At 41.0% G+C, this 14298-nt stretch overlaps 1 protein-coding gene across 1 annotated transcript in view; it reads left to right on the forward strand.

Moving 5' to 3' along the window:
* Positions 1–9130: 9130 nt before the first annotated feature.
* LOC147616684 (uncharacterized) overlaps positions 9131–14298 on the forward strand; it is a 166703-nt gene continuing 161535 nt past the window's right edge. The window contains exon 1 of the mRNA XM_086777765.1: positions 9131–9630. Coding sequence (XP_086633891.1) covers positions 9259–9630 — 372 coding nt within the window. The 5' untranslated portion in view covers positions 9131–9258. The remainder of the gene's footprint in view (positions 9631–14298) is intronic.

Raw genomic sequence — 14298 nt, forward strand, 5'->3', positions numbered from 1 at the left:
TCCTCCCATGGTTCATTAGGAAAGGGTAGTGGCATAAGTAATCCTTGAGATTTTTCCTTAGATTTTCATTTTTTGACAAACAATATACTCGACTACAAATCTAGCTAGATCTCTTTTCATCATTGGCCATAAAAATCTGGGATTATAGTATGTAGAGTAGAGGATACTCCTCTATATCCAACATAAAGGGGTCGATATCCATCATGATGATGAGAAAATTTTGAGTGTGGAGTCTAACCACTATGTTTCATTTTGGTCCAAATGTCTATGAAGTCTGGGTCTTGGTCGTAAGAGTCTCTCATAGAATCAAAAGATAAGTTTTTCATTGCGATAATATTCTGAATACTAGGCCTATCATTAAGTGCATCAGCAAAACTAGATTCTCTTTCTCATGCTGGTATTGAATAGTAGGATAAAAACTTTAAATAGAAGTGTGCGGCCCATTTAATGTGCTGATCAAATATGAGATCTTGAGAAAACAGATGTCTAATACTTTGATCATCAGTCTTAATGAAAAATTTGGAACCCATTAGGTAATGTTTCTATTTGGTGTTATCTTATTTAAGTCTTCTAATCCCCTTCCCCTTTCTTATAGCTTTTGCTTTTTTGTACTTTTCGTAGCCCTCTTTTGCCCCAGCAACCTTCTCGGCTTTGGCTTTTGCCTCACCATTTCGACCTTTAATAAATTTTTAGTTTCTTTATACAAAGTATTTTTAGACATTGAGGAGAGATAAACGAATGCAAGTTGCTTGAATCAATCAAGAGACGGAAACTTTTACTTTTGGAAGTGGTCGAAATCTTAATGACATAATATTATCTATTTGGCCCTCGAGATGCCACACCTCCATGGACATGGGGAGTATATGGGCTTCTTATTCTTCTTGGTCTTCCACTAAGATACACTTTGATTGGCTTGATTGTTTCTAGGGTTTAGGTAAGAGTTGAAAGTAGGGGCCAATCATTGATGATTAGTTGAAGAAGGGGGGGAAGTCAAGGGTCTTCCTCTTAGGACCCCTTGTACACTTTGACGAATAAATCAAATTGCCAACGTATTATAGTTGAATAAAAGCTTAGATTCACAAAATTATCAAGACTTGAGCAATACATATAAGAAGTTGCAAGAAGACTACAAAAACATCACTTCGACCCCAATTGGGTCAAATCTTCCCCCTCATGTGTGTAGCTTCCTTCACGTTTAAGTATTTTAATATTGTATTGAAAAAATTAGCCCTCAAGCTAATAATAGATTATTCATACAAAATTGAGCTTTGCTTTTCCACTTTAACTAAAATAATAAGCACTAAGAGCGTGTTCACACATAAAGTGTAATTAACTAAAAATCCACTACTACACGCGCTAATATGATAGCAACACGGTGCACAAATGCGGATACATAATATGTGCAATAATTTGGCTCAAGGCCAACCAAAAATAATAATGTTCACATGCAGGAAATACTCGCACCAACAAAATCCATATGATACCTCAAACAATGACCCTCATATAGTGTGACACCTCAATATCCTCACACTACTCATATTCCTTCTGACACCTCTGTTGGTAACCTTGCACATGTGTGACACCTTTATTTATGTCTTCGCACGTATTACGTAAATACATAATAAAAATCAAATATCCCTCTTGATCGGGTTGGCAACTGTCCTTAGTTGCATGTTTGCTCTTATGAGTGATTATGTCAAGACAATTGTAAAAAAACCATCCTTGGATGATTTTAAAATTCAAAAGGTATCTAGTGTATGTATTGCATGTAAGTGTAGTGGTATATTCATGATCTAGAATTTTGTATGGTTCTAATTATTCCTCAATCATCAACTAATTTTGGAGGTTCTTTGTAAATATGATGAGTAGGAATTGGTCCTTTAAATGGCCATAACAAATTGATATTAAAAAATTATGAATTCTCTAATGGGAAGGTAGTTCTAGTATATAGGCCAAGTCATTGATTTTATATAACATTCGGAAAGGATTGTAAAATCTAGGTGTCAATTTGATAATAGGATTCTTTTCTATGCTTTTGAGCCTTCTTTTCACTATTTTTAATAGGACACAATCTCCCAATGAAAAGATCATTGGTTTCCTCTTTTTATTTTCTTGCTTGACATATTTTTCTTGAGACTTTCTAATGGCTTCTTTACCTTGAGTCTTAAAGTCATTCGTGAATACATCAGTAGCCTGAATAATATGTGAAAACCGGATCATAGGTGTAGGTAAGGTACCATACACTCTCAAATGGTGTCTTCTTAGTAGCTGAATGGGTAGCATTGCTACAAGAAAATTGAAGAATATGTAAATATTTATCCCACTACCTAGGCTGTGATCAGCTCTAAGAAGATCCATGATTGTGCTATTGGTCACTTTGGTCTGGTCATTAGATTGAGGGTGAAAAGCAGTAGAGAAATCCAAAAAGATCCATAATTATGCTATGGGTCACTTCAGTCTGGCCATTAGACTGAGGGTAAAAAGCAATAGTGAAATCTAATTTTGTACCCAAATTATCAAACAAGGTCATCCAAAAATCACTGTAAAATTTATAATCTATGTTGAAACAATATCTTTTGGTAAACCACGATAAACATTTGCATGTTTTAAAAATAAATGTGTAGCTTGGTTAGTAGTGAGTATCTTTTTACATGCAATGGAATGTGATTGTTTACTAAATCTTTCAACAATGGTCCATATCATGTCATTGTGATAAGCTATAAGAGGAAAACTAGTAATGAAATCCATCTAGAAATTTCCTCCCATGGTTCATTAGGAAAGGGTAGAGGCATAAGTAATCCTTCAGATTTTTCCTTATAGCTTTTAATTTTTTGACAAACAATATACTTGACCATCAAACCCTTTGAGAAGTGGGGCATTAACATTATTCGTATGTTTGAGCCCACGAGGAGAAACAAGTACATTTTAGTTTCCACATATTATGTCATTGAACGACTAGAATTCGTAAGCAATCAAATCATGGAAGAACTAGGTAAAGTATATAAAATTTTCTATTACAACCACACTCATTATCCATGGCCGATTACCATGTGGAAGTGACCAATAGAATGTATGCTTCATTTTTACTTGAACTTGAACAATAGAATCTTATAAGAGGGATGTCATGAGAAACTTTAGGCTTACATGAGCTCACATAAGAGAATAATAGAATCTTATAATAGAATCTTATAAGAGGGATGTCATGAGAAACTTTAGGCTTACATGAGCTCACATAAGATCATCAATGGTTAAGCCCTAAATTTGTAATTTATATGACATAGGGGTCATTTTTTCATTTGAAGTTGAGTTGTCATCCCTTATGGTATCTAAGCAAGTACTCTTCTTAGGAGCCAAATCTTTCACCCTCACTTTCTCCTCTTCACGAGCCAAATCTTTTCCTATATACACTGGCATCGAATCCTTGCCAGGCCTGGCTAAGTTAACCTCTTTGACTTTAGTCAGCCCATCGGTCCATCGTAAGGTTTTTGCTAGGGATTCTTTTAGCTTTCTCAAACTGTACGAAATGGTCCTTCTATATGATATACATTTTGTTTGGGGACCTATCAAATATTTTCAACCTGAGCACTATCTTTCGAAATGCGCTTTCCTTATTCTCACTATGCATTGGCCAAATCTTTGTTACTTGCTCTTCTTGTGCATGAAAGCTTTTCATTTTTAATAGAGATCAAGGACTCTTCACTTTATGTGGCCACTAGTTTGATTAAAATTTGGATAATGTTAAGCTTTTTATATCAGTGATGATGACATTAAAAGATCTACATGGGAGTTAATTGCTTCATCCTTTGGATAATGTTAAGCTCTTTATATCATTGATGACATAAAGAACTCTACATGAAAGTCAATTGCTTCATCTTTGCCAGTAACATTTCTATACTCCACTCTACCATTGTTCATATAGTTTATAGGTACTTGCAAGTTGCTACAATATTTACTTTTTGTGTCAAAGGTTCATTGTTTGTGGGCTGGAATGGCAAGTAGTAATGTATTTAGGATGCTTTCGTTTAAAAGATAGGCTTAATGGGACCAACTACCCATTGTAGTCCTATATGATATATCATCTATTGGTTTCCACCAAAAGTCTTTGGAATGTTGTTATTAGCAGGTAGTAATGTATTTGGGATGCTTTTCACTGAGGATAAGACTGATGGGACCAACTAGCTATTATAGTCGTATATGATGCATCATGTATTGGTTACCAAAATGCTTTAGAATGTTGTTATTGGCATTGAGGCATGCCCTAACTCACCAGTGCAGGATAGTACATACACCTTGGATAGTGATACTACCCACTTAAAAAACGCGAGATGTCCTCATCTCGCAACTAGAGGACAACTCTTTCCCTTAAGATCTAACTAATTATGGGGTTCCTTATAGTCTGGTCAACCTGACAGAATCCTGGGATAAAGATCCCTTATATAGAACTCATCATTAGATAACAATTCTTTCAGATCATCATAACATTCATATCTTTAACACAATAATGGTCTATTAAACCGAAAATTTTCATCTGAACAGTCCTCCATGGGAATTTCAATTATACAGATTTTTAATTTGACATCCCTTAAGTTGATCCACTGGGTCAAGTGTTAACAGTAGTAATCTGTCAGCACAATCCACTAATCTCATAGTGATTTGCTGAAGTCATGATCGTCATTCCACTTTTACGAACATCATCACAGGGACTCATCCCATTCATCCTGATTGTGGTTTTGCTCAGCTTATCGCTTTTCAACCAAAATTCAAGAATCATCATTTTTCAATAAGAATCTAAATCAACTCATCAGCTCTCGATTAGAATTTTAAAATCATATCAATCACATTCGAATTCATTATCTAGATAGCATTTTTGCTTATAATTTCAAGATCTTAGATTTACTCGTATATACTGCTAGTAAAGAGCTGTAGTTTACTCTCGGTATATACGGGTAGTCACGGTCCTTGGAACTATAAGGTAAATACCATCATGTTTAAGCCTGAAGCACGTCAGGGGTTCCATGCAATTGCATCTGAAGTAGACCCAATTACTAATTTATGAATTTCAGTATGAATATCAATTTGTATTAATTTCATCACACATTTCCAACTTTTTACTCCTACTTCATAAATTTTTGACATTTTTGGCTTCTCAATTGATCAATATTAGCCAATTTGCTCTGATACCACAGCTGAAAGATCCCTGTCCCCACCGCGTAACGAATTTAGGGGTTCTAGCAGAGCGGAAGTAGCACTTCTTGCGCGGGGCACGGTCCCTCACTCGGGGCCTCGCCCCCATGGATATCCGGACAAGAGACTAATCCCTCGGTTCTTCCAAAATCGAACCCGAAAAAAATTCCCTCGCCCCGGAAAGCACGGGCGATTCCTCCAGGATATTTTTACTCTAACGTAGTCAGAAGCCTTAACTAACTGAACTGATCTGACCGAACCCGTAAGTCCCATAGTCAGATCAAGGAACAGATTGCACTTGGATCAGAGAGACCAACTCTTTTTTCCTCATTGAGAGGTACAGCCGTTGATTCTTTTCCATAGAACAATTTTTATTCGGGATTTACTTCATCTATCGTACCATAACAAAATTGAGTCTCATTTTAGGGATCCATCAGTCTAGCCTATCCCCATCTAGTCCCGTGGGTTAACCAGCCGCCCAACCACTGTCGTGATGGGATCCAATTAGGATTTTGGTTAGGTTTTGTCCTGAGTACCAAGAAAAAGAGTTCCCAGGCCCCTTAGCTGGATATTCATGCAAACTTAAAACTAGTCACACCACTTACACACCCAATATGAAATTACCTTTTTCACAGAGTCAGTTGCCTTTAAAACAATCATTTAATGAAATCATAGTGTCGCTGATCATAATCCTCAAAATCTCCGATTGAATTCTTATTTCCAATCATTCCTTCATCGGTATACCTATGGCATCATTGGCAACCAGAACGCTCACCACCTCTCCACTCAGGGGCCTTTTCGATGATTCCTAGCTCATAGTACTCGGTAATATATTCACATATCAAAATGGAATCTCTGTTGAAGATCAGCAAGATCAACCAACAGATCCATATAAAAGAACCATGGACTCATCCGTTGAGGACCAGCAAGGTCAATCAACCAGATCCATGCCCGAATTCAGAAAACAACTCTTACTCCTTGTTCCAATATCTTCCACGACGCACGTGTGGGTATCTTCAGCGACCCAGAGCCCGAGCACCGTATGGTCAGCACCCTCTCGCAGAGCAAGAGGTGACCTAGCGCTTCACTCATAGGCCGCTTCCTTGGTCCTTCATCCACCGTACCTGAAGCTCACTATTTTAATCGAACTGAGGCTGGTCAAGACCTCGGCTGACCTTGCTATGCGAGACGTCCTCCATTGACTCTCCGTCAGCTGTTGCAACTTTATCAGATTAGGTCTCCACGACCTCATTCACAAGACGGTCAAAATGCTTCCCCAACATTCTTGACATAAAACAGTCATTTTAAAAACAGGTCATAAATACAGTTTCTATAACGAACTCTCATCTTTCTATATTGTTCCACATCAATTCTCATTTGTTTCATATGTATTCCATTTCTCATCACATCATTTTCCATTTCATCACATCTTTTCTCATTTATCCGCATCAGATCTCATCCACTCGCATCTACCCATATCCACATCTCATCACATCATATTCGTTCACATCACACATCACATCTATCTCCATTTACATCATATTACATCTATCTCCATTTACATCATATTCGTTCACACATCACATCTATCTCCATTTACATCATATCACATCTATCTCCATTTACATCATATTCGTTCACATCACACATCACATCTATCTCCATTTACATCATATCACATTCATTCATATAACCATCACATTCATTCGTTCAAATCTACCACATACATTCTCATAACCATCCCATCACATATATTCTCTCCACATTATATCACATCACTTCTATCTACATCATATCTCATTCATACACATCTCATCTCATTCATCCACATCCATCCAATTGTTCACAGGTACGACTCCTCACATCTATCCATACATTCATATCTATCACTTCACATCCTCATATATTCATGACACATTACATCTCTTTACATCACATCACATTCTTTCACATACATATCTATATCCATTCTTTCACATACATCCACATCCATTCTTTCACATACATCCACATCCATTCTTCACATATACATTCACATCCATTCTTCACTTATACATTCACATCCATGAATCATGAATCAATTCCATACAAGCTAAACCGGCTCTCTTATTCTTTTTCTTTATACTGCCGATGATCTAGAATTCGGCCTTCCAGCCTCTACATGTTGGGCAAAACCCTACGGGACCATACACCTCATCGTCGGCGGCGGCTGGCTGGCGAGGATTCAAGCCGGCCTGTTTCCCTCTCAGGCTCCATCGCTCGATCCTCTCGCCCCTCAGAGGGATGTCTGCACACTAGGGTGGGCTTATTCACCACACTAGCGTGGGCCCTTAGCATCATAATCTCTCGCCTCAATCGGCGAACCTTATTCTCCCAATGGTATGAGGGATACCTTGGGCCATTCTCGAGCTTTGCCTAATGACGCCGCCTGACTACACAAGCATAGGACGGATTTAGCATCGAAGCCAGGAAAAGCTTGTACTCTTTAAAGATAACAATTTCATTACAATTCATTGAATACAGCATCACTCAATTCGTAGCTTCATATAATTTTATGTCATTATTTTAAAAGGAAAAGATACACATTTATTAACACTAACATTAAAAAAAAACTCTTCTTTAAAAGATAACCAAGCTAACCTAGCCACCATTTCTTTGAGAAGCTTGTAAAGGGAGGGTTGGGGCCGCATTGGGAGCATCTTCTCTAATCTCATTGCTGCATGCTCCTCCCGAGGCAATATTCTGACGTTTCCAGGAAGAGGCCATCTTGGATGTCGTCTTGTAGGGCTCGTTGTCGCGGTCGAAACTCTCAAGTCAGATCTCAATTCTGAGATCATTTGCTCACCGTATGAGCAAAAGACCACAGCGCATGAACCCTCTCTAAGGCCAACACCTCTTGCTAAAGTCCACGAAAATGGGGGGGGGGGGATTGTGAGATGTCCTTAACACAAAAACGTTTTGCTGAAGGGGAGAAGGGCTGCTGTAAGTCTCTTCACAACACGGGAGCGCCGGGGGGGGGGGGGAGGGGAGAAGAGTTAAGGACACTGTCTTCTAACAAGAGAGGGATAGAGGAAAATTTCCTTATCTGAAAAGTGGCAAATGAGGGGGTGTGGAGAGGGGTGGCTGCAAGGGGTGGCTGTACTACAGCAAGTACACTGCATAGGGACAGACGGCGGTACGGACGGCAGCACGGTAGAGCATAAGCTACGCAGAAATGCGTGCTGCCCATGGAGCACCCCAAGGGTTTATATAACTATGGGGTATGGGTATGGGCGCTGCGCAAAGCAAGGACGAAAGGACGGTGTACCAGCACAGGCTATTCACATCACATCCACCCATCCATTCATTCACACCAATCTGATTCTCATCACATCTCATCACATCTATTCACCTCACATCTCAAAAGCTAGATGGAGGAATCTTACAGTTTGATTTAAGAGGCTCTTTTAGCACTGGTGCCTTGAGATGCATCTAACAATGTATTACGCTTGCAACAACAAGGGAATATAAGTTCCCTATATTATATTGGAATTGGAGATTTATTGCACTAAAATATGTAAAGAGTGTCTGAGCAAGGGGGCAACACGATCAATTGACCATGGACCATTGCACTAAAATCTCCCTAGAATACCTATTATATATATATATATATATATATATATATATAAAATATTAATTTTTAAATGCACAGAGAGTAGATCAAATTTATAAATGAAAAATGTGCAGATCATAATAGGGCTATAAGTGTATGTACGTTTGAGATTTGAGACCGAGGCCAAGTAGCTCTCACCAGCCAATTTAAACATGTAGTTGTTCCGAGATGCAGCTTTGGTATTTTCTTCGAACTTGGACTGAATGTTCTCCATTGTAGTTTGTGTCTCACATTGCCGCTTGGTTTGCTTTAAGAACACCAAATTGTTGCATGCTTCCCGGATAGCACTAATGATAGTTGCTCTAATCCATGAAGATTGAGGTCCTAGCAAAGCATGCTTCTAGTCTATCTTGATGCAGAGTTTACCACGGTCTATTTGTAAATAAAGAGTTTGACGAAGGGGGAAGCACGGCCATTTGGCCATGGCGATTGCAACACCCTCATTGTCGACATCATCATCATCCGGCCCTTCTTCATCACCGGCATCGTCGTCCTCTTCTTCTCCAAGCCATTCGCTGCGCCATTTGTTCTTGTCATCCGATTCCGAGATGTCTGCCCGCGGAGTCGCGCAGGTGAAGTTCGGCTCCTCCGTTTCCCACTCTCTCCTGGACGCCCTCCAGCTCGTGCCCACTGATAAGCCTCAGGCAGCGCCCGGCCAGATCGTGGTGCGGATGACCGTACGCCCAATCAACCCCAGCGATCTCAACAGCATTCGCAACAGCCGCTTCTCCCGCCTCGCATCCCAGGGCCGCAAAATCATCATAGGTGACGAAGGCTGCGGTGTTGTGGAAGAGGTTAGAGATCTACCATTGTATTTCACTCCCCTCTCCATGTCCCGCTCTTTGTATTTTGGGTTTCATTTGATGGCGCGTAATTGGGTTTCATCTACCTGGTTTGAGCTAATTGAGGTTCATCTGAAGCTAGATGACTTCAAGTCCAAGTTGAGCTGGTTGGATTTTAGCTGATTTGTATGAGCTAGATGGATTTCTTCTAAGTTTCCTGAACAAGAGTGTAAGGAGCTGTGTAAAACTGGATGGCTTTTTATGACTCATGTGAAGGTTCCAAATTTCCACCTTGTAGCAATCTAGGTCATGATAGATTGTGTCTAGATGGCTTGATTTCATAACAAGAAATCGCAAAAAATAACATAGATAACCATAATTCTGCCAAGAGCCAATTGCCTCCTTCTTTGCTGGTACAAGGCCACTCCTGGTGGAGCTTGATCCTCTTGACCAGCCTTGAGCTATTACACTCACACTCTCACTCTCACTCTCAGTCAGGTCTCCTCAAAGACGCTTTCAACCTCCACAGAGGATTTCTCTGTCTCTCTCTCCTCATAGACTCTCTCAACATCCACAATATCTCTCTCTCTCTCTCTCTCTCTCTCTCCCCCCCCCCCCCTGGCGACCCTACTTTGGTGTGACCCTAGACCGGGCCACGACACTACAGTGAGCCCAGCATCCCAGACTCCTTGGACCTTGCCAGCGACACAGACATCAACCCCATCTTGAGGAGATCTTGGAGAGGCACAGAGCTACCTTTCCACACTTGGCGAATGTGCAAAGCCTTCTACAGGCTAACCCCATGCTCAATATCCTTGATGGTCCCCTTTGTTGGAGTATGCACATGCGGAAGCATAGACAAGGAAAGAGAGAGAGAGAGCTTGTTGACAAGATCATCTTTTATTATAGCATGAAGCTTGACAATGGCAATAGCTAGCAAGAGAAGTTTTGCACTGCGGTTGGATTGGATTGAAGAAAGTGATTATGAGGAGTTGTGTTATATAGTGAGGAAGGAAACTGGCTGATTGCCCGTAGGAATAGGCCGACAGCCTCACGACCTACCAAACAAGGAAAAAATAGGATAAAACCCATAAAATAGAGAGAGCCCTATAACATTGAGATGCACAATTTCTAACACCCCCTTTGCAGCTCATAGTGTGCATAAGTTTGAAGAAGAAAAGCTGATGAAGATGCAACCATGGACCCTCCAGTATTGTAGATACTGGAATCAGCTTGGAGAGAGTACCCGCCAACCTATTTCCTCAAAACAAAATGCCACCACGAACAGCAAGGAACTTTGCTTGGCTCCGAATTCCCACACAAGTGTGCAGTAAACTCCAAGAATAAGATGATAAGCTACTGGACACACCATTATTCCCAACAGTGGACTGTGAACACATCATGTCCCAAAAACCTCGAACAATGAACTCGGAACAGATCTTGTCCATAATCTCTCCTACACCAAAGATGACCTTGTCCTACCAGATTTTTAATGCTTGCAACTCCAACTCACGTCCCCATGCACCAAAAAATGAAGCTGCTATCAGTCCCCTCTCTCGCCCACAAATCTCCTTTGGCTGGAAGCACATGGGGGAAACATCATGTATACTAGAGAAGTACACCACCTTGGTCCTCCTGAGCTGGAAGCACCCTGGGAGCCCGAGATGAGTTTACTAGAAGTATCTGCATCACTGTCTTGTGATGTGTCTTTGCCCCTCTTCTGAGATGAAGACTTGTCTTTGGTCTTGTCTTTCTTCTTGGACAAACAATTCTTAGACAGATGTCCTCTCTTTCCACATGAGAAGCAACGACTCCGACCTTTCTTCTGTATTGAAGTAAGTGCCTGATCAGAACTTTTAAGAGACACTTTAATCTTACCCTGAGAAACGAGGACGGACTGTTCTTCCAAGAGAAGGGAGCTAAGGTTATTAAAATCCAGTTGAGTGGTTGCGACTTGGCACCTCAAAGCTCAAGAAACCACATCATACTCCGGGGGAAGCTTGGTGAGGATAAGTGTAGCCAACTGAGCAGAGGACAAAGTAGTACCCAGTGCCAGTAAAATTGGTCATGGATAACCTTGGCCTTCATGAGGAACGACTGCATAGAACTGGCAGCAAGAAAATAACAGATCGCAGAGTTGTCCTTGCAAAGTAACTACCCGCATCGATGAATCTTGAGAGATTCTCCAATTTGGACCATACTTGATGTGCACTAGTAAGAGTTTGCATGGCTAGTGAGACCTCTTTTGTAATGGTCCGCATAAGCATTGAATGCGCCTTCAAATCACGATACTACCAGTCTTGTAATTCCGCAAGAAATTCATCCTCTTGAACTTGGGTCCACCTCCTCGAGTTCTGAGGATGCTCGGGCTTCTTCTCACTGCCCTGCTCAATCTCCCATAAACCCTTATGGATGAACCGGATCTGCATATTCAGCTTCCAATGGGCATAGTTGGTTCCGTCCAACTTGTCATCCTTGTTCGTACAGGGGGGAGCCATATCCACAGCAACAAAGTACACAAATCTCAGCACTCCAAGACTCCTCTCGAGCACTTTGAAATGAAGTGAGGCACAAGGACCAATCACCCCCCTCTCAAATCTGAGAGAGAAAGAGGTAGGACAATCCATGTCACCATTTGGCCACCCGAATGGTTCACTCTTGCTTTCACACTGTGTACATATTGGATTGGTGTCCATGGCTTATGGAATGTGTCTATGCATGTGCTTGACACGTGTCATGTTGTATAGTTGGAAATGATATTCCGCTGGGACTTGATGTTATCATGCCCGGAATATCTGGAGGACTTGGCTTTCCGCTGGGACTTGGCCTTTGTGTACATGTCCGGAAACGCTTGGAGGATTGGCTTTCCGCCTGGACTTGTGCCTTTGTGTACATGCCCGGAAACGCCTGGAGGATTGGCTTTCCATTGGGTCTGGTATCACATATACTTGCCTGGAAACGCCTGGTCTTATATGGTTTCATGAACGGAAATCGCTCATGCCAATGTTGCATTGCATAGCATCTTTATGTGCTTGCCTGCAAATGAAATTGCATGCTGTTTTCATGCCTGCATGACCTATGTGTAGTTCTGGGCTAGGGGACGCCCGCCCGTGAACCGTGCGTGTGAAACTGTCTGCTGACATGGTTGTGTGGCATGTGAACAGGTGGTAAGTATTACCTAATCTAGTCTCAAATAGCCCTTAGGACTTAGCCAATATTTATAAGTGAGTGCGTTCCCACTTCATTAAAGTTTGGGCACCTGAAAGTCACTTATAAATTATAACCGCTTCCAAGTTTACACTCACTGAAGTCCCGAGGCGGACAAGACTCAATGTCCAGGACCTGATCCTCCCCTTTTACTCATAAATGGGCATCTCCCCATGTCCCTTCATCTGATTGGACCCCAATTCACTTACTTATTAAGAGAAAATTCGTGTTTTCTCTTCATGAAGGATTTTGGAGGCTGAAAACTATGTTTTTCCACCATTTCTCTCCATTTCCAAGCTCTCCATAGCCATACCCAACTTGCTAGGGTGTTTTCCAAGCTTCCAAGAGTGTTTCCAAGTGCTAATCACTCTCCTACTCACTCCCAATGACTGAAATTAAGAAAAACAGCTCTCATTTTTGCTGTAATTTTTGGTCTTTTTGCTGAAAACCCTAATTTCAGTCTTCCTTTCTCAAGTTGAATCATAGGGGAAGCTTTCCCAGGGTTCCCTTCATCCTCTTGAAGACTTTTGTCGCGAAGGATTGCGGCAAATCGAAGATATTAACATTCCTAAAGCTTCCAACGTGAAGGCTTCCGCTTGTAACAACTCCTATGAAGACTGGTAAGCTAATTGGACGATGTGTTGTCATTACTTATTCAGTAGAAGGGCAGGACTCCTTGTTTAGCCGCCCTGTGTAGTATTTCTCTTGTCCTATGTGCTCTTGAAGATGTTGCTACCTTGCTTGGTAGAACATAGAGCCAATGGTAGAGAATATGGGCACTGAAGTCGGGTCGGGCATCAAGGCAGCTCCTTGGTGATCTGCATCGACATACCATTGTTTTCTAAATGCTGAATTTCATATGCATTGAGGATTTGGCAATGGATGCCCGTGAAGCTATGTATTGAATTTCTCAAATAGTAATGCAATTTACTCAAGGGAGGGGTTGGCCGTTCCGGCTCATTGTGTATCTCTTGTCAATTCAGCAATTTACTTCTTGTATTTGAGCAAGTGTCCTTCAAATCTTAGTGTATTTAAGTGTATTGATTAGCATTGTGTTCAACCAAGTTAAATTGGTATTTCACTTAGAAATCCATGATCCGGCATGTAAGCATGTTCATGAAAGGCACTGTTGCCCATTGGTGGCTCACGGAGAAGCTCTCACCGAATCCTGCTAGATCATGGGAAGAGTTCAAGGAGAGGTTCTATGCTCAATTCTTGCCTCCCAATGCATTGAATGAGATAACAATTAAATGGGATTGGGTAAAGCAAAATGAGGGGGAATCGGTAAATGCATATGTACAAAAGTTTTGGAAAGTGCTTTTGGAGGTATCTCCATTTATGCATGTCACCGACGCGGAAAGAAAGAGAAGGTTTCAATCGGGATTGCAACCCGTGTACAAAGCGGGATTACAAATGTATCCTGGTCATACCTTACACCAATTAATCGCAGCCACCACCGCCACCGAGCAATTG

This window comes from Cibotium barometz, chromosome 38, assembly GCF_041138505.1.
Source record: "Cibotium barometz isolate CiBa-2024 chromosome 38, ASM4113850v1, whole genome shotgun sequence".
NCBI lineage: Eukaryota > Viridiplantae > Streptophyta > Polypodiopsida > Cyatheales > Cibotiaceae > Cibotium > Cibotium barometz.